Source organism: Pteropus vampyrus, unplaced genomic scaffold (genome assembly GCF_000151845.1).
Source record: "Pteropus vampyrus isolate Shadow unplaced genomic scaffold, Pvam_2.0 Scaffold99, whole genome shotgun sequence".
NCBI classification, from domain to species: Eukaryota; Metazoa; Chordata; class Mammalia; order Chiroptera; family Pteropodidae; genus Pteropus; species Pteropus vampyrus.
Window position 1 is genome coordinate 2407514 of NW_011888880.1, and position 20865 is coordinate 2428378.

Consider the following 20865-nt stretch of genomic DNA (forward strand, 5'->3'; position numbering starts at 1 on the left):
TTAAGATCCTGCTCTGTCTGCTTCTCTTTCCCCCTTTTACTTAAGCTTTGCTGAAAAACTACTATTCAGTTTTGCTCAAACTGTAAAGGAGCATAAAATAAGACTTTAAAAATCAAATTATGGAAAGCATGTTGTATCTGTCATGTTTTCTGCATATCGTGATACAACATAAATATATAAAAATATTATATCCAAAAGGTTTTGAGATCCATTGGGCTTCACTTTTTAAATATTTCATAAATCATATCCTCTTGAGGAACTATATTTAAGTCATATATTGGCTTTATTGTCATTTGAAATTACTTGAATTGTTTGAAATGACTTTATTGTATTCTTTAGTTGGGAAACTGACTCGATAGAGGTTTGCGACCTGCTAAACCAGTATGAGTGATTTTCTGTAGATTAAGTATCACACCAGATCAGAAAAATCAGTCCCCAGAAGCATGGCAGCAAATCTGCCAAAAGGCACAAGCTGGTGCTTACCTGAGTTTATCAAGTCATAAGCCTTTTCTGTTTATGAAACTGTGTTCAAGGGTTGCAAGGAGAATATGACCCACCATATCTCTCTTCTATTTTAATCACACACACACAAAAAAATTCTTCCAGCCAAATGCTCAATAATCTGAAATCACTGTTAGTGTAACACTTTTATCCAAGTATTCCAGCAAATCATTAGCCATTGTGTAACTCTTGCCACAGAACACTCAGCTTCTATTTGGCTAAGTTTAGTATATTAAGTTTTCATATGTGTGTAATATTATAAATGTGTTATCTAATATCAATATTATATATTCATATATGTGTTTATGTAATTCTTATGCACAAAAAGACTTTAACCCAAACCCCAAAGGATTAAGAACTAGAAATCGGAAGACATGGACTTTTTTAATTTGTTTTTTGATATTTTTGCTTTAATTATTAAAGCAATACATATACATACAATGCTCATTTTAACAATAGGTGAAAAAAAGTTAAGAGCCTTTCCCTGCTGCCCTTCCTAATTCTACCTTCTAGTAACCAAGAGTAACAGTTATTTTTTCATATCTTTCTCTAAGACAACACAGTCTGTAGATCAGATTTTGCCCATGATTAGCTGGGACACAAAGCATGGGACTCAAGGCTTCAGTTTTCTCTTGCTAAAAATGAGAATGATTCAAAACCACAATGCAATATTACTTTACACCAGTTAAAATAAAAAAGACAGACAATAATAAGTGTTAGCAAGGATGTAGAGAAATTGGAACCCTAGTACATTGCTGATAGGAATGTAAAATGGTACAATCACTTTGGAAAACTGGCGATTCCTAAATATATTAAATAGTTTATATTATTTAATATACATTGGAAATATTATTTAATATATTATTAGAATATGACCCAGCAATTCTACAATTACACACACACACACACACACATATGAGAAATAAAAACATATATCCACACCAAAACAAGTGTTCTTAGCAGCATCATTATTGCCAAGAACTAGAAACAACCCAAACGTCCAACAGCTGATGAATGGATGAACAGAATATGGCATATGGAGTATCATTCAGCCATAAAAGGAGGTATTGCTACATGCTACACATGGATGAGCCTTGAAAACATTATACTAAATGAAAGAAGTCACAAAAGACCACATATCTTATGATTCCATGTATGTAAAATGTCCAGAATAGGCAAATCATACACAGCAGATTAATAGTTGCCAGAGGCTAAGTTTTCAGGCCTTTTTTAAGCCCCAAAAATGTTTTACAAAAAAAATTATGGCAGCACTTCCTGCAACAGCACATGTACTAAAAAATTAGAACGATACAGAGAAAATTAGCATGGTCCCTGTGCAGGATGACATGCAAATTTGTGAAGCATGTCACATATTAACAATAACAAAAAAAGATTCTGGTAATGGTTGCACGACTCTGTAAATATACTAAAAGCCACTAAATGGTAATCTGTAAATGGGAGATTGTTATTGAATGTGAAATATATCCAACAAAGCTGTAAAAAATATCCAACAAAGCTGTAAAAAATAATATGAATATACAACTTAGTACTCTCCAACATCTCTTTAGATTATAGAATTTCTATCTCTTACACAGTGTGAAGACACTTCTACATTCTTTTCTTACTTTTCTTCATTTCAATATCAAGTTCTTAACTGCTTATTTCATCCACTATATTTTCTCCATTCTCTTATAATGGTTCTTTATATTTATGCTAAAGTTTAATATTTATTCTATGACATAAATGTCAACTTTTAGTTATGACAATATAGAATCCAAAATATCTTGGTAAAGAAAAAAAGTGAGTTAATAGTTGTCATAATGAGTGTCTTTCTGGCTTTGTATACACAGTAACATCTGTTATTCATCCTATTGATAAGAGAATCAAGAAAGGAAAATATTGGGCCAATCTTGTATGTATGAGGCATCAAATTTCATTTTCCAATATTTTTAAGTACAATTATCATATTAACAAATATGGTAATTTGTAGCCTTATTAACAAATATACAAATCATTTGAAAAAAACTTCAATCATTTGTCATTTGGGCCACAGCAAATATCCAACAAATATGCCATCCTGTATAGACCTTCAGCACTGCTCCAAAATATCTCAGAAGACCAGGAGGTGGTGGGGCAGGGTGTGGGCTTATGGGCTGCAGACTCTCTAGATGGGGGATGAGGGGGAGACCTGAGACTACATTGGCATAAGATTGAAGAAACTTCGAATGTCCATGGACTTTCAGGAAAGACAGAGGTTAATTAGGATGGGTTGGGTTTAGAAGGCTGAAGCCTCTCTATCACTCTTTTCTCGGTGCTGGCACTGCCTTAGCGTTTTCCTAACACTAGAAATAATTTTCTCCTTGCCTGTACTTCCTATGTAAGAAACTCCTCTATTTATACTCAGAAAAGGCAAACCTGAGCACAACCATGACTCCTAAGAGTGGTGGACCAGATTTGGGACTTTGATTCAAAATAGACTTATAATTCTTTCTCGTCTTGGAACTGGGACAAAAGATTTAGTCAGTTTATCTGACCAACATAAGTTACAACTTAAAGTAAAGAAGACTTAGAAAATAAGTCTGGAATAGTAAGTTAAGGTCAGATAGTAGAAGACTCAGCATGCCAGATTAAGGAGTTTGAATTGTATTTTAGAGGTAAAAGAAAGGAATTAAAGGTTTCTCATAGGAAATTGACAAAAATAAAGAAATGGTGCACAGAAAAGCTGAAGGAAGACAGACACTGAAGATAAGTCTTTGCAGAAGTGCACTGCAACAGTGCTGTTAAAGGGCCTGGATTAGAATGCTAGAGAGATAAGTGAAGAAAGAAGACATTCCAGACGCATTGAGGTAAAAGAATCAATAGCAGTCTGTGGCCAATCTGATCTGGGAGTACAGTGATGAGGACAAGGGATTAGACAAGAATGAAGGTATCCCAGTACAGTGAGCTTGCCTATGCTGTAACGAACACAGGAAGTCTGGAGAGGGAGGCATTTTGGGACTAGATTACTGATTTCAATTCTGAATATCACCAGTTGCCAGACATCTGAAATGAAATGTCCAGCAGGCAACTGAAGCCAGAGGACTGGAGCCCAGGAGCGGTCACAGTTACCCACTGGATCTTCATAATGTGACAGCTGATGATGGGAAGCTGGACAAGATTTCTGGAAAAGGGCTAGAGAGGAAAGGAGCAGATGGCCGAGAACTGATCCTTGGGAATCCAGCACTGTCCTGGGACAGGAGGAGTCAGGGAAGCTACTGCCTAAGAAGGAGGGCCGTATGCCAAATCTCATCACTTCTCTAAACACCAAGAAGAAAAAGGTTTTGAGGCAGAAAAGGCGGGGTGGGCGGCGGGGGATGTAAAACCATTTCCGAAGTTGCTGAGAGAATGAGAACTGAGTTTAGTGAGAAGTTGATTTTAAGTGCATAATTGCAATGGGGTCCTCGGGCCAGAATTCAAATAATAAGGGTCTAAAGGAGAGCAGTGGAAAGAAAATAGAAGTAGAGAGTGGGGTCACTCCTTATTGGAATTTAGCAATGAGAGAAAGTAGGAAAATAGTAAATTATCTGGGAGGAGCAGGAAGGGTTAAAAGAACAGTTGCTTGTTCCACTTTCTCCTCCATTATTAGAGAGACATACATAGATGAAGATGGCCAAGAGGGGGCAAAAAAAAAAAAAAAAGTTGAAAATATTTAAAGAGAGAAAAATGAGAAAGGAAGCAAGGTCCACATATTTCACCAGTTTTCAATTTCTGTTAGCCATAGAGCTGTTCTTCAAACCAATCTTAAGGGAAACATATATAAAAGTAATAAAAGTGAAGTTGCTCTATTGAAGGTTACTGTGTGTGTGTGTGTGTGTGTGTGTGTGTGTTGGTGGTGGTTGGGAGGTGTTGCCTTGGGGTTCTCAGTTTCCTCTAAGGAAATTAAAGACATTCCTTATCTCATTTGGTATCCACATCAGTGGGGAAGGGATTTCTATTGTTCCTAGTTTACACGTGAGGAAACTGACTTAGAGTGGTTTAGTGACTTATTTGATGTCACACAACTAATAGCAGGCAGAGTCAGGACTAGCACCAGATCTTATAACCCAAAATCTCTGGGGTTTTTTGATATACCACTCAAACACCTTGTTCTTTCCACTATAGCACACTAATATCATCCTTGTCTAAAGGGGTTTCTTTGAAGAACCAGAAGCAGCAAAAACAAAAAAAAATAGTTGAGCTGGTTTTACTGAGTACTTTATAACTCAGTAAAACCAGCTCAACTATTGGATCAGAGGCTCCAAAAGATAGTCCATCTTACGAGGGAGTTGAAATTCCATCCTGTCTTTTAAAAAATGATTTCTTATTGAAAAACATGATTGTTTCTTCTTTTCAGAAGAGACGGGCATTCCTGGTGGGAATGTAAAATGGTGTAATGGACGTGGAAAAGGTGATGCCTCAAAAAAAAAAAAAAAATTAAACATAGAATTATATGACCCAGCAATTTCACTCTGGGTATATAACCATAAGAACTTAAAGCAGGCACTCAAAAAGATATTTGCCAATCAATGCTTACAGCAGCATTATTCACAATAGCCAAAAGGTGGAAACAACCCAGTCTATCAATGGGTGAATGGAATAAATACACATAATGTGGTATATACATACAATGGAATGTTGTTCAGTTTTAAAAAGAAATGAAATTTTGATACATGCCACAACACAAATGAACCTTAAAGACATTATACTAGGTGAAATAAGCCAGACAAAAAAGGAGAAATGTAGTATGATTCCACTCGTATTAAAAACCTAGACTAGTTCAAATTCATGAAGTCAGAAAATAGAATCGTGGTTACCAGAGGCTGAGAAGGGGGACAGAGGGAGTTGTTATTTAATGGGCACAGGATTTCTGTTTGGGATGATGGAAAAGCTCTGGAGATGGATGGTGGTGATGGTTGCACAACAATAGGAATGTACTCAATGCCAGTGAATTGTATACTTAAAATGATTAAAATGGTAAATTTTAGGTTATATATATTTCGCCACAATTTTAAAAAAAAGAGGAATTTTGATTTTTGGAGGGCCACATTTAGAGTGATTTCTTGTCTTCCATAATCAGTATTTAAATTGAAAAGCAAGGGAAACTTTGCTTTTCTTCATAATAGGCATATTTTTGCTCTTCTGTTCTTCATCTTTAGTTTTTTTTAGCATTCTTAAGAGACTCAAATTAGTGATCGTCAAATCTCTATATTAAGAATGATTCTTACTAGATTTTTCTATGGTGGGAATATGTTCCTTTTTCTGGGTCAAGAAATATAAATGAAACCAAACAATAAGAAGCCCCAGATTTTCTGTCCTTCTTCTACGAAGCCTGGAGGCCTACTAAGATACATCCCAATATTAGCTAACTCTTATTCTGATATAGATAGTAGGCTAATGATATTTGTTAACAAGCCAGATCATCTATACCCTTGCTACTTAAAGTGTGGTCTATTGATCAGCTGGGATAGTATCACCAGGGAGCTTTTCAGAAATGCTTCATCTTGGGTATTATCTTAGACCTACCAGAAGCTAAATCTGTTTTTTAAACAAATCCCCAAGTGTTTCCTATGCATGTTCAAAATCTATGAGGCATTGGTTTCCACTACTTTCATAACTGCAACACAGAATTTTTTTTCTCCTTGGAAAAAGAGCTAAAAGTAGGGAAAATTTACTGCTGACCTGTCATGTAATCAACACTATAGTTTGAGTCTCACTACTGTTATGTATCATTTAATACTTAAAAAACAATAGAGGTATAATTTATTGCCCCCAATTAGCAGATGAAAAAGCTGAGGTTCAGTGGTCCCACTGTCACCCAGCTAGGAAATACCAAGACTGACATTTGACTTCAAGTGTTTCCAACTCCAAAGCTTTTTCTATTATACCAAGCCATCTTTTAAGCATCTGAAAGAGGGCATTCTAAAACTTTTTAGAATGAAATATTACTTAAGAATTTCACTAAGGAAAACATTGCATGACTCAGAATCATAAAACTACCAACATTGAGCATTTATTGTATTATTGCAAAGTGCTTTTCTTTATTAATCTTCACAATAACCAGGTGAGGCAAAACTTATCTCCATTCTGTAAATAAAAAAGTCGAAGCTCAGAGTATCTAAAGATTTGCCCACAGTCATAAAGCAGTGAATCAGAATTAGAATTAAGGTGAGAAAACCTGATTGTTAACTGCCAATATCCTGACAGTCTACTCTTTAAAGTCATTTAGATACTTTGAGATTCAAGGTGACTCTTTTACAGTTGTCGGCTGTTGTAGTTTGAAGCCAGCTGGGTTGATATCTTGGGCATTCAACTTTCCTTAATGTGACTAAATGAAACTAGTGGAACTCACCCATACATTATGTCTGGTGTTGCCTGAACTATTCACCAAGACGTGTTAATTTATGAGGTCCTATGATTAAATCCTTAAAAGACTGTAGTCTTCAAGGCTCAGCATGATGTGCCCCTTGGTCTCCCTGCCTGTTCTCTCTTATCTTATGTGACTTGTCCCTTGGTCCTGGATGCTAGCCACGCTGGCCTTCTCTTATCACTTCCTAGAAGAGGCCGTGCCCCTTTCCAGCTCTGGTCTTTTGCACAGGCTATTTCCTTGGCTTCTAATGGTCACCCTCTTCTTTACTTGGCTAACATTTATTCACTTATTCTTTAAGTCTCAACCTTCATTTTACTTCCTCAGGGAAACTTTTCCTAACCTCCTACTCTAGGTCAGCCTCCCCTGTGGGACACTCTCATATTCACCTGTATTTATCCATTATGGCAATTATCACAAATGTAATTTAATAATTATTTGGTTATTTATTTCTTAAAGGTTTAACTTCCTCCACTAAACTGTGAGTCTGTGAAGACAATATTTTATACTACTATAAAATACTGTATTTTATGTTATATTTTATACTACTCCCTCTGAGCACACACACCTAGCACATAATAAATGTCCAATAAATATTTTTTGAATTAATCAATGGATTTCAATAAAGTCTGTGAAAAAATTTTTGTATACTGCAAAGTTTTATATACATGGTCTTGCTATTTCCATGATCTGTACTCTGATTACTTGAAATTTTTCTTATATTTTAATGATAACGATAAATAATAAATTTATACATATTAAATTAATTGCAATACATTGTCTTTTAATAGTTGAGCCTAACTTTGGTCGACCTCATGGTTTATATGACACACAGAAGAATGGCAAAAGTAAACTGGGAGGCAGGCAGACTTCATGACCGTGACAGGAATCCTAACTAGATGGGAAGGCTCTAAATTCCTCACCTGACATCTTGCCCACAAGACAATGAGTCAATCCTAAGAGATTTACACCCAAACCAGAAAAGTTTGGCAATGTTTCTGATACTACTTTTTCCCGGGAAAAAGTATGTATTTGCAGACAAATGTTTGCCTTTTTTTTTTCCTGTCAGAAAATATAGACCATGTTATACAAGATGTTTTTAACTGCTGTCATAGTTGCCAAGATATTAAAATAAATTCAGGACCCACCTTTCACTCTTTGAAGTCTGGTATTCTCTATTTCTCTGCTCTTTTTAAGTGGTTTCTGTTCTGTTTTTATTCCCAATTGTCCTGTTTTATATTAAGAAGTTCCCATTCCTTTGGGTTAGTAGATATATGTACATATCTTTAAAAAAAAACATTGCATGCCTTTAGCCTGAGCTATCAGCAGTTAGAGAAGTAATCACATTTTAAAGGAAGAGATAGCAAAATAAAGCTATTATCTTTACTACAGTAATGGAATTTGGACACTGTGGCATCTGGGTTGGAGAAATATATTGTTCATTAAGCTTTCTTTGGTGTTCCTCAAATTAAAATCATATGTAACTCCCCTTTTGACTAAGATGAGGCTATCTTTACCACAGAAGCTCTAAGACTAGCTACTATTTTTTAGTTCACAGTATAAATTCAATAATGTGTATAAAAGCACTTTGTAAACATGTTAAAGTATTTAATAAAGGTTCTACCCAAGTATAATTGCTATGGTTATAATTATTCTTTTTCTAATTACCTAAAAAATCATTTTAAATTTTAAGGGTATTGAACCTGGGCATGTTGAGCATCTTAAATAGCTGTGCACTGGCTTCCATCATTTTAAGCAAGCAATTTTCACTAGAAAAATAATAATAATAATGATAGCTAGCATTTATTAAGAGTTTATTATATGCCGGGAACTGTATTAAGAACATTATGCAAATGATTTCATATAATCCCCACAACCCTATGAATAGAACCATTGTTATTCATACCCTCATTTTAAGATAAAAGTTTAGGTAACATATTCAAAATCAGGTTTGAAATTTATTGGATATAAGCCAGGGCGATGTTCACAGCCTATGGCAAAGACACATGAAAATCAGAATGGACATCAACCACAGACCTGCAACAGCATCCAGGAGGCCAGTAAATTCCCTTTAGTTCCTCGTTTATGAGCCAGTCCAGAGGTCGTGGGGGAGAGATCAGATAGACTGTGAATTTAGCTGAATATCAGCTTTGACAACAAAAGAAGACATTTGCAAGAGCATGATAAGTAGAGTATTAGACTGAGAATTCAAGTCAGCAGACACTTTACTCTGTTTCAGACCATGGAAGCCCCTCAGGGCAGAACAGGAATGAGGAAGATGTCTCTCATCATAAGGATCTCAGAAATGGTAAAGTATCTCAGAAATGGGAGACTTGAGATTTGGTCTTAGTCATGATTTCAGGAGCTGGATGACTTTGAGTAAGTCACTAGCTTCTTGGGGCTTCTTGGAAAATGCATTAATTTTCTAATCAGTGAAACTCAGGGGAGGCAGCAGGGTGACTGATTTTTACAGAACCTTAAATCATAAGTGACCACTTCAAAAAGATGTGCAACTTCCTGACACATAAATGTCATGTTGCATTTAGCTGACGTTGTTTTCTTTTTTGGTGGCACTGTGATTGTCTGAATTTGAAACTCAATAAGGCAGTAAAATAGATTCAAACCAATAAATAATTTAGACCAAGTAAACCTTTTACACAAATATGTAATTATGTACATTGCTGTTACTGGTGTTAGAATGTAATTGTTTTTCCAATGAAAGCTAAAGGTGTTCTCTAATTAAAGTCTTTTAAATTCATGCTGATATTTGTACATTTGAGATGCCATAATTATGTTCAAATGAATTCTTGGTGCTTCAGGGAAATGTGGCTATAGAAAATAAGAATGTTGCTATAATTATTTTCAGTGTTTATTTAATGTAATGGTTTATGCACTGTTCGTGTTCAGATGCAATGGGTTGTACATGATGTGATTATTGAAAACTGTAAACTATGTTATCAGGAAAATCTGTGACTGGATAATCTACTTTTTGTTGTATTATGCTAAAACAATATTTTCATATGTTGGATGATAAATATCATGTGTTGTTTTCATACATGTAAATGAACTAGGATAGTCCAAGTTTCACACTTAATCACAGTTAGAATGCACACTCTGGTATTTACCCATTCTCATAGGCAACACTTATTTCTGAATATTGCCAGCAACTGATATCCGGTAATTGGAGCAACAGTAACAAGGGAGATGGGTAAATAGAAGCAGAAGACTGATGTGACATTTCATCTTCCAGGATACATTCCTTTCCTATTTGTAGCTCTGAAAGAGCATGCTCCTCTACACCTTTTTTTTTTTTTTACTTTTAGGCCTGAATGAATTCTATTTAGTGAGAGCTTCCATGAAACCACTATAACTGCTTCAACTACTGAATAAGATTATTTTGTCCAAATCATCAAAGCCCTTGGAGGTAAACATTTGCATCTTCAGAATGAAGAGACTAAAGAAGTCCTCATTTTGTTGTGTATGAATACATCTATGGAGGGAGACATTCAGTTTTGCTTTTCATAGGACAGTTCGTGGTAAAGTGCTATATGTGGCAAAATCAAAGAGGGTCTGTGATCCAAAGACAGGTGGACCTGGGTTCAGATCTTGGCTCTGAAGCTTATTAGCTGTGGCAGTGGACAAGGAACTCATCCTCTCCAAGTTTGTTTCTTTAGACAGTGTTTCTCAACGGTGGCACTACAGCCATTTTGCTAATTCTTTATTGTGGGGAAATGTCCTGTGCATTGTAGGATGTTTTGTATCTCTACCCACTAGATGCCAGTAGCACTTTCCCCCTAGTTGCGACAATCAAAAATGTTTCCAGACATTGCACATTTTACTGGAGTAAATCACCCCTAGTTGGAAACCGCTGCTTCAGATATTAACTTGTGGGTTATAGAACCCACTTCATAGGTGTGGTAGGCAGAATAATAGTCTTTGAATATGTCCGCACCGTAATGCTTGGAACCTATGAATACATTATCCTACATGGTAATGGGGGATTACGGTTGCAGATGGAATTAACGTTGCTAATCAAGTGACCTTAAAATGGCGAGTTATTCTGGACTACCTGGGTGGATCCACTGTTATCACTGAGGCAGAAGAGGTCAGAGTAATGTGAAGTGAGAAGGACTTGAACTGCCTTTGCTAGCTTTAAAGATGAAGGGGTCCACAGCCAAGGAATGCAGTCAGCCTTTAGAAGGTGGAAAGGCAAAGGAACAGATCCTACCGAGGGTGTACAGGAAGGAACACAGCCTACAAACACCTTAAGTTTATTCCAGGGAGACCCATGTCAGATTTCTGATCTACAAAACTGTAAGATAATAAATATCTGTTGTTGTAAGCCATCAAGGTTATGTCAACTTGCTATAGCAGCAATGGAAAACTAATAAAATAGAGCTACTGTGAAAATTATGAGATAATGCATATATATTACTATCGCCTGGAAAATAGGAAGTGCTCAATGTTAGTAGTTTTTTATTATTTGGAAAAACTCTGGGTCATAATGCACTTGTCTGCAATTTAAATGGTATCGTCGGCCTTTTAAAAGTGTCCATGGGTTTCATACAGCGTGCTATCTGGACATGCCACTTGTTCAACTGTACCATGAAATCCCTCACTCTGCCTTGGTAGTCCTACTGCTGTCTGCCTGTTTCAAGCTCCAATTCTGCGTTCTATATTCCCAGTTCTCTGAGTCCTGGACTGTATTCTCCTCTGAGGCCTTTCTTCCTGTGGCCACTGCTCTAGACATGTGCCTTTGGCTCGGGTCCTTGGGGCGCTCACACACATGTACTATTTTCCCTGTCTTTTGGCTCCCTGCAGAGCAGCTGTGATAAAGCATGTAAGCATTTGTTCCAAACCCATTGTGTCCGCACAAGTTGTTCTAGCCCATCAGCCAGCCCCTTTCCTGGGGTGGTGATGGCACAACTGGGTGGGAGAGCTTTGCTTTGTATATTCTGACGCTCTGTTGTTTGAAGTCATTACATTTAGGTTCTTTTATATACTTTTCTTAGTAGTTGCTCTAGGTATGACAATATACACATGTAATTTATCACAATCTACTAATATCAGTGTTGTCCCACTTTGAATGAAATTCAGAAAACTTCTGTTTAGGCCTTTTTATCTCCTCTTTTAAAATATAGTTGCAGTACATTGAGCACCACATCGGACAGTGTTATAATTTTTGCTTCCAACATTAAAATGATTTAAGAAACACATGAGGCATAAGGATAACAATGGAATAGATTGAGAGTCCAGAAATAAAAACGTTAATGGTTAATTGACTTTCAACAATGGTATCAAAACAATTCAGCGGGGGAAAATAGCCTTTTCAACAAATGGTGCTGGGACAACTACATGCAAAGAATGAAGTGGGACCCCTTTCTTGCACCATATACAAAAACTAGCATTTTTCCAAAAAAGATATACAAATGGCCAACAAGTGCAGGAGAATATGCTATCAGGGAAATACAAATCAAAACCACAATGAGATTACCACTAGGATGGCTATAATCAAAAAGTCAGATGATAACAAGAGTTGTCAAGGATGTGAAGAAATTAGAACCCTGGTACATTGCTGGTAGAAATGTATAATAGTCCAGCCACTGGGAAATAGCTGGGCAAATCCACAAATGATTAAATATAGAGTCACTATATAACCTAACAATTCCATTCCTAGGTATATACCCAAGAGAATTGAAAACATGTGCCCACACAAAAAACTTGTACATGAATGTTCCAAGCAGAATTATTCATAAAGGTTGAAAACTGGAAATAACCCAAATATCCATCAATGGATGAATGGATACATAAGTGTGGTATATCCATACAACAGAATCTTATTTAGCCATAATAAGGAAAGAAGTACTGATACATGCTGCAACATGGATGAACCTTGAAAACAAGGTCTATGAAAGAAGTTGTTGACAAAAGGATATGTATCATATGATTTCATTTACATGAAATGTCTGGAATAGGCAAATCCACAGAGACAGGAAGATTAGTGGTTGCCAGTGGGTGCGTGGAAGAGTGATCACTAATGCATATGGGATTTCTTTTGGGGTAATAAAAATGATCTGGATTTAGATAGTGGTGATGTTTATAAAATTTTGTAGATATACCAAAGAACCACTGAATTGTACACCTTAACAGAGTAAATTAAAAAATAAACTTATAAGGATAATCTATTATGTTTACTTCTATTTTTATCTCTTCTGATGTTTTTCCATTTCTTCCTGAAATTCCAAGCCTTCCTGTGTTATCGTTTCTTTAGTTTTTGGAGAACTTTTTTTTAGCTATTAAGGGTAGGATTTTTAGCAAACAAATTCTTTAGTTTTCTTCACTGAATGTCTGAGAATGTCTCCATTTCCCTTTCATTCCAGAAGGATATTTCTGACCAATAAAAAATTCATGGCTGACAGTTCTTTTCTATCAATAGCTGATAGTAAAACATGCCACTTCCTTCTAACTTCCATGGTTTCAGATGAGAAATCTCTTATTCGTATTGATGTTCTAAGTATTGTATTATTTCTCTTTGGCTGCTGTCAAGATTTTTTGTCTTGAGTTTTCAGAAGATTAATTATGATGTGAATTTTTTTGCTTTTATCCCATTTGGGGTTTTTTTCAGCTTTCTGAATCTATAGATTTATATTTCCCCAAAACTTTTGGGGATGTTTTCAGTCCTTATTCTTTCAAATACTTTTTCAGTCTCGCTCTCCCTTTCCTATAATTCTGGGACTTCAATGATTCAAATGTAGTGTTCCACATGGTTCCACGTTGGTAAAGTACATTCTATAAGCACTTTGAGAGTGGTGCTGTCAAAATTTCTTCAGGCAAAGAAGTCATGCTCTTACCCAAAGTAAGTGTCAAAATCTAACTAGTGTCCCTCTAGGATTGAAAGGACCCAAAATAATCAATTTATCCAACAGGCTGGCTGGTCTTCTCAAGGGGTACTATATTGAGAACATAGCTTTGGTCTCTGTTGCTTACCAGGTTGATTTCAGCAGTGGCAACAGTTAGGTCAGTCATGGTGAGAGAGAATCTATGATGTTGAGCCCATGTATAAACTTCAGCCCCGCCACCATAGCTACGCTGTATGCGAGCACATTGAGTCAACTAAGAAGAGTTTTCAACCCACCTGGTTGTTGAATTTTTCCTCTGAGGTGGGTATTTTCTGGTAGCTACTAAAGCAAAACATAAAGATTCAGACTCTTTGAGCCCACTCCCAGAAATCCATTCACATGCATCTTCCCCAGACCTCCTTGGCTCTGATTTTCCATTTTTTCAGCTTGTAGGACATGATTAACCAGCCAACCCATTCACCCCTGCCCATTTCACTACTGTGGTTGGAAACAGCAATACAGAAACCCTTAGAAGAATTCTCTATAAAGGGGAGCAGAGACTTGGGGCAATGGCTGGAGAGAGAAAAGGGATCGAGATAACTTTTGTAAGATAAGAGGAAACAAGAGTGTGTCAGTATAATGATGGAGATAATCCAATAGAAATAAAAAACTATGACACAGTGTGCAGAAAAGAGAATTATTGGAGAGGACTGTGGTAGCCTTGAAATGCACTGTAAATAGCAGTTTATTATTTGAAGACAAATCATGATGTAGTTTTATAATTTCCATATCAATTCAGTGGGATGGTACAAATTAGTTATTTGAGAAACATGCATTAAGCATCTAGTAGGAGTTAAGAACATGCTATTTCTAGGGATATGGAGATAAATAACTTAAGAAACTCAAGAGATGATTGTGGAAAAAGTTAATCGCAATCGAATGTAAGAAAGGCTATAATAGAAGCATGGATAGAAGGATCTTCATTTTCATATCATATAACTGCTTAGATATGAGTCTAAATATAAAAGGATTTAAAATATCTTTTATCTGCTGTTCTTGTACTTACTTATAGGGAAGATTCATAAGAGAAACTAGTTCTTTTTCATTTGTCCTCTTTTCTCTCACTACAAAATGAATAGAGAGTTGATGTAAATGTAAATGTGGTTATTAAAAGTTACAATTATAAATAATTGGTACTGTCAGTTACAGATCCTTGTGAATTGCTGGTATGTAGAATCATGAAGGTAATTGGCAGAGGAATGTTATAAAATCAGATAATGCTTCCCTAGGAGGTTATTAGGGGGAAATAGCATCAGAATAGAGAAAATGAAGCTGATTTTATTTGGGCTTTACCGTCTTTCCCTGCGCATGCATTATGCTTAAAACTGCATAGTATGGGGCAATTTCTAGAAGGTTTACTTTAAGGGAGAAAGAAGAGTGTAACTCTGGGAAGAAAAAATTAAGTCCAAAGCCAGAAAACAGTTTCACATTTTAAAGAGTTGTTTTGTATTTCTGATCTATACCACTGACAAGTAACATTCTCAGAGGAGAACACAATGGGCCGAATGGAGTTGACTCTGGGCAGTAGACAACAGCAGAGTGACCAGAGCTGCTCAGAGCCGAACCACGATCCAGCTTCTTCCTGGCATGTAATCAAACTCATTAAACTGCTCCCATGTCCCACCTGAAGTATACTCTCTTAGAGCTTTAAAAAATTGCAATAATTTTTTAGAGTTTTCCAGTTTCGTTAGGTATGAATTATTATTTTTGTTCTTATGATATGTATATAAAGTTATATGATCATTAACAGAAGTTAGAGTTGTCCAGTTGACATATTACATTTTGTAAACCTTTAATTAAATGTTTTAAAATTTTGGAGGCAGTATTATTTTTCTTTTCATGTCTGAAATATAGCAGAGGCTCTTAAAAATGTCATAACCCTAGATATTTTGCCAATAATGCCTAGTAGATAAAATTTAGATGGTACATGACCAAAAAAACATAATTTTTTCCCCCTTATTCAAGAATTCCTCTCTCATCTCAGGATTATAAAGTTACTCTGTGTATTCCTTTACTTGATCTGGAATTCATTTTTGTATATATGTATGTCAAATTGCTTCATCTGTTTGTTAGTGGAGCAGCTGCTACTGGAACCGCTTATGTTTAGTAAGCCTATCAGCTGTTAGGATCAAAAAGAGAAGTCAGGTGCTATAAACTGAGTATGTCCCTCCAAAATTCATATTTTGAAACACTAATCTCCAATGTGATGGTATTTAAAAATTAGGCCTTTGGGAGGTAATTAGGTCATGAGGGTGGAGCCCTCATGATGGGATTAGTGCTCTTGTAAGAAGAGACTGGAGAGAGCTCGCTTCCTCTCTCTGGGTTCTCCTCCATGTGAGGACACAGCAAGAAGACGGCCATCTCCAAACCAGGAAGACAGCCTCTCCCTGATCTCCCCCACCCCCAACAAAGAATTAGCTGGTCCAAAATGTCAACAGTGCTTAAGTTAAGAAACCCTGGTATAGGGGTATGACCAGCCTGCTTTCTCATTATAGACCCCATATGTCAATAGCTAATGGACTTTCCTCTGGTGTGTGTGGTCACTTTCTCCGGAGAAGACTCTTTCAGTCCCCCACTGGAAGGTATAAACCTGGATGCTCATGTTTAAAGTGGGCAAAGGAGAGGAGCTGGCAGGGTTCTTGAGCTCTAATATGCAGACTTTTGCTTAAAATCTTGTTTTTACCTGTGCACTTCACTTCACCATTCTCTTTGGTAGTATCCTCTCTGGTTTGAACTTCTCTAGAAGGATGGTCACCAGGCTGAAAGATGTGAGAATGAGGACACAGATTTTCCTTTTACAGACTTTCCGATAATCTCTTCTTATTAACATTTACTCACTCTTACTTTTCAAGGTGCCTGTGTCTCCACTTTCTGAGCCATACTGGAGTCAAATTAGCATACTCTGGCCAGTATTACCTCTGCAGGCACTGAGATTTGACCTCTTTGTGTTCTGCTAAGTCATTTATCATTCCTCCATCTGATTTCCTCCTAGCATAATGTGGTTTGGGGTTACAGATGTTTCCTACATTCAAAGATGAAATTTAAGTTTCCGTTTCTTGTTCTCCATGTGAGAAGAAGGCGTTGGAAATATCTTTAAGAAGGAAGCAATCAGGTCTTTTATGCCAAATTGCAGAAAACTCTTATTCTCTCCATCTTTACTTGCTTTAGGTTCAGAATTTAAGCATAGTGTGTGTTCCTTTGCAATATGCTGATAGAAGCTCTTCGAGCCTCTCTCAGAGCAGTCATGCCTCTATCACATCTGTACCATAGTTATTCTTTTTTATGCAAAGAGGGCAAAAATAATGAATAAATGAATACTTTTGGTTTGGAAGTATATGAAGGAGGGTTTGGGAGAGGTGAGTCTTTGGTTGAAATTTAAAGTCTGACATTCAGCTGTCAGAAGGGAAATAGAGGTTAGGAAGCAAGGTGAAATGATTCTAGACAGAACAAACAAAAAGTTTAAAAAGTGTGGACATGTGAAAGGACTGTTAGGAAGAATAATAATGGCTATTATTGGTGTTTAACTAGTAAACTCATCTAATTCTCATGTTACTCCTGTAAGGAAGATATAGTGATTCTCATGTTCCTCATTACACATATGAGAAAACAGGCATAAAAGAGGCTTAACAACTTACCCAAGGTCCCTCAGCTAGGAAGTGACAGAGCAGGGATTCAGACCCAGGCAGTGCAGCCCCAGAGTGTGCTCTTATGACCACATTAAACTGCACCTCAGTGAGAAATGTCACTACCAAGGTTGGTGAGTGCTGGGAGACAGGACTGGCAAGGAAGTTGGGAGCCAGTATGTTAAAGAGTTTTGTTTGACGAGCCAAGGGGTTTAGAATTGATCATACTGATCACATTTTTAGAACTCACCAGCCTATGGATCCTAAGCAAGGTCAAACAGTTAATCTCTAAGTCCTCTTAATCAATAGCTCCCATCCACCAAATGAAGAGACCTCAATGCTTCTCTTTTCTGGGATGCTTCTTAAGTCCTAGTGCTTAGAGTTGTCTCCAGAGCAGCTGGGTCGGCCTGAACCATTTCTCTAATATTACTGCTGTTGAACTATCCCCCCCGCCCTGAGTTGGTATGGCCTTTCCCAGTCAGCTGCACTACTGGTGCTCTCTGGGCAACGGATCTTTCTGCAAATGGGTCCCTGACCACACATACCTCTGCTGATTGCCTCCGGAAGGATCAGAAGTCCAAGAAAAAAATCTAGAGATTTTTCGCAGGAGTGTTTACATGCTGATAAAGTACTGCCTTTATGTGGGGCAATTTCTCATTTTGTTATCAGAGACTAACATGTGATGGGATCATTAAATAATTAATGAATATGGATATATTTATATAAATATAGTTATAGTGAATTTTGATATTAAAATCTTTTTTCTTGAAAGTGCAATATAGTCTTACATTGGTAGGAGATTTTGAGCCTATATGCTATTAAGCACTTGAAAAATATCAACGACTATGATTGAGTACCTTCCAAATCCTATGAGAGATACAAAGAAGAGGCAGGTATAGTCCAAGACTTCAAACAATATATAATCTAACCACGTGTCATTTGAAATGGTTTATATACATCTTTCTTTCTTATTGTTCTTTCCACATCTCAGTTACAAATCACTGAAATAAAAGGGTGTTGCTAGATAGGGGCCCTTTTATCAGGCATTCAAAAGCACAGTGCTAGCAAATAGAAATTTAGTCATCATGGATTCTTTTTTTTATCTGCAACTTCTGTGTCATTGAATGGTCTCTAGAGTAAGGCAGATTCCTTACTCCTATCAATAAGGAAGATCTAAACATTTCTTAGCAGTATCATTTATTTGTAGGTATATATTATATTCAACTACTTAATTCTTTCTAAGTTTATATAAATGTAAATAATATAAAGGCTATCATTTTCATTTTCTTCTGATTGTAAAAGTAATATAGTATAGAAAATGGAGAAAAGTAGAATAAAAGTCACTCATGATTCTTGCACTCATAGATAAGAACTGTTAATATTCTAAAATATTTCCTGTTCAGATTTTTATCTATGCAAATATTTATCCTGAGGAAATATCAGAGATGATGCAATTTATGTATAAGGATGATTATAACATTACTTATTACATTTAAAATTAAAAACAACATAACTGTTCAAAAGAGAATAATGGTTAAATTTATTACAGATTATCATATCCATATGAGATTATTTTGTAGTCATTTTAAGTTATTGCGGTCATTTTCTATAACAGCTTTATAATTCATTTTTACTATGATATTTCTAAATGTGAGTTTCTCTGTGTTTATTGTACTTGGCGTTCCTCGAACTTCTTGAGATGTGTAGATTTCATCAACTTTAGGAAGTTTTCAGTCATTGTTTCTTTGAGTATTGTTTCTGCTCCTTTCTCTCCTTTCCTTCTGATACTCCCATTACACATATGTTGGCATGCTTAATTGTATCCCACATTTCTGAGATTTTGTTTTACTTCATTTTCTTTTTTCTGTTCTTTGGATTATGTGATCTGTACTGATACATCTTCAAATCTGCTGATTCTAACTTCTGCCAGTTCAAATATACGATCGAGCCCCTCCAGTGAATACTTCATTTCAATAATTGTTTTTTACAATTCCACAATTTTGATTTGGTTCTTTTTTATAATTTCTTTCTCTCTGATGAAATGTTATCATCCTACCTTCCTTTATTTCTTTAAGCAAAGCTTCCTTTAGTTCTTTGAATATATTTATAATTGATGCTTTGAAGTCTTTATCTGTTCAATCTGACATCTGAGTATTCTCATAAGCAGTTTCTGTACCTGTTTTTCTTTTTTTCTCATGTACAGGTAATACTTTCCAGATTGTTGTTTTTGCATGTCTCATAATTGTTTTGTTGAAAACTGGAGATTTTAGGTAATATATTATATCAACACTGGACAGTGTTGTCCCTCACCCCTCGGGCTTGTTTTTGTTGTTGTTTGCTTGTTTAGTAACTTGATTGCACTATATTAATCAAGTCTGTTGCCCCACAATATAAGGCCTGTGATATTGCCCCTTGGAGGGCATATTCCTGAGCATGTGCACAGTCACTTCGGGTTTAGCAGGGCACGCTTCGACAGTCTCTTTCTCTTGGTCTCTCTGCACTATCTGCCTCTATTGGTGTCATACCCAACTGTTAGGCTCTATTAGTTGCTGACTGCCTTATTGTGTTTAGCAGTATCTTGGCATAAATTTGCTCCATAGTCTGACCCAATTACATTCAAGTTCCTTTGCAGGGGTAGATTTTAGACCAATCTTTGAGGTTTTGTTTTTTGTTTTTTTTCCTCTGAAACCTTTGAGTTTATAGCTGTTTCCTCTGGTAAATTGGCCAAATTTAGCTTCTTGCTTTCATCAGGTACAAGCTTTCTGTTAATTGCTCACCATCAAATTCTCTATTGTTTTCAAGAGCACCCTTAGGCTTGAATTTCTCCACTCTCTGTTTCAAATAAAGTCAGTTCCTTTGAACAGTACTTCAGAGGCTCTTTTCTTAAGGACTGCCTGCTTCCTGGGCAAAACCTCCCAGCCACTCCTCCAGAGCTGAGGGTGCAGACAGGGGCTCTCTTTTATCAGAATGATACCCCTGACTTATGAGTAAAACATAGAGAGGAGGGGAGATCCTCCTGTGAGGTCAGCTGGGGTCTCCGTGCTCTCCGCCTGCCATGCCTGAGGTAGAGCTCCTGCCACATGTGTGGAGGCTCAATGGAGGAAGCGAGCCTCCGCCCTCTTGGTCACATTTACCAGGGATTTAGCCTCTGCGACTTGGAACCAGGAGGATGAGAAACGCTGTGCGCTTGCCTCTTTCAGGACGATACCCGATCCCTTGACTAGGAGCTGGGGATAGGGGCAGCCCCGCCTTTTTGGCCATACCCATCCAGATCGGAACTTCCATCATGCTGAGCTAGGGGTAGGGAAGCAGTGGGAGAGAATGGGTCATGGTTATAGTGCCACAGATTTGCTGTTTTTTATTGATATTTAGATTTTCTTGAATAAGTGTTTCTTCATTTGCTGTGTGTATGCACTTTGGCAAATTTCCAAAGACTTTAAATGGTTGTTTGTTTTATACT

At 36.7% G+C, this 20865-nt stretch overlaps 1 protein-coding gene and 1 pseudogene across 3 annotated transcripts in view; both read left to right on the top strand.

Moving 5' to 3' along the window:
• The window catches only part of DNAJC5B (DnaJ heat shock protein family (Hsp40) member C5 beta), a 189544-nt gene that overhangs the window by 19000 nt on the left and 149679 nt on the right, over positions 1-20865 (top strand). For 2 of the 3 annotated variants that reach the window (XM_023533270.1, XM_011364592.2), the window contains exon 1: positions 8914-9191. The exons of the other annotated variant lie outside the window; for it this stretch is intronic. Coding sequence is in view for 1 of the 2 variants with exons in the window: in XM_011364592.2 (XP_011362894.2) it covers positions 9126-9191 (66 nt within the window). In the remaining variant the exon portion in view is untranslated. Of the gene's footprint in view, positions 1-8913; positions 9192-20865 lie in introns of those variants that run through there. 3 annotated transcript variants of the gene reach the window in all.
• On the top strand, positions 1778-1877 carry LOC111742726 (annotated as a pseudogene).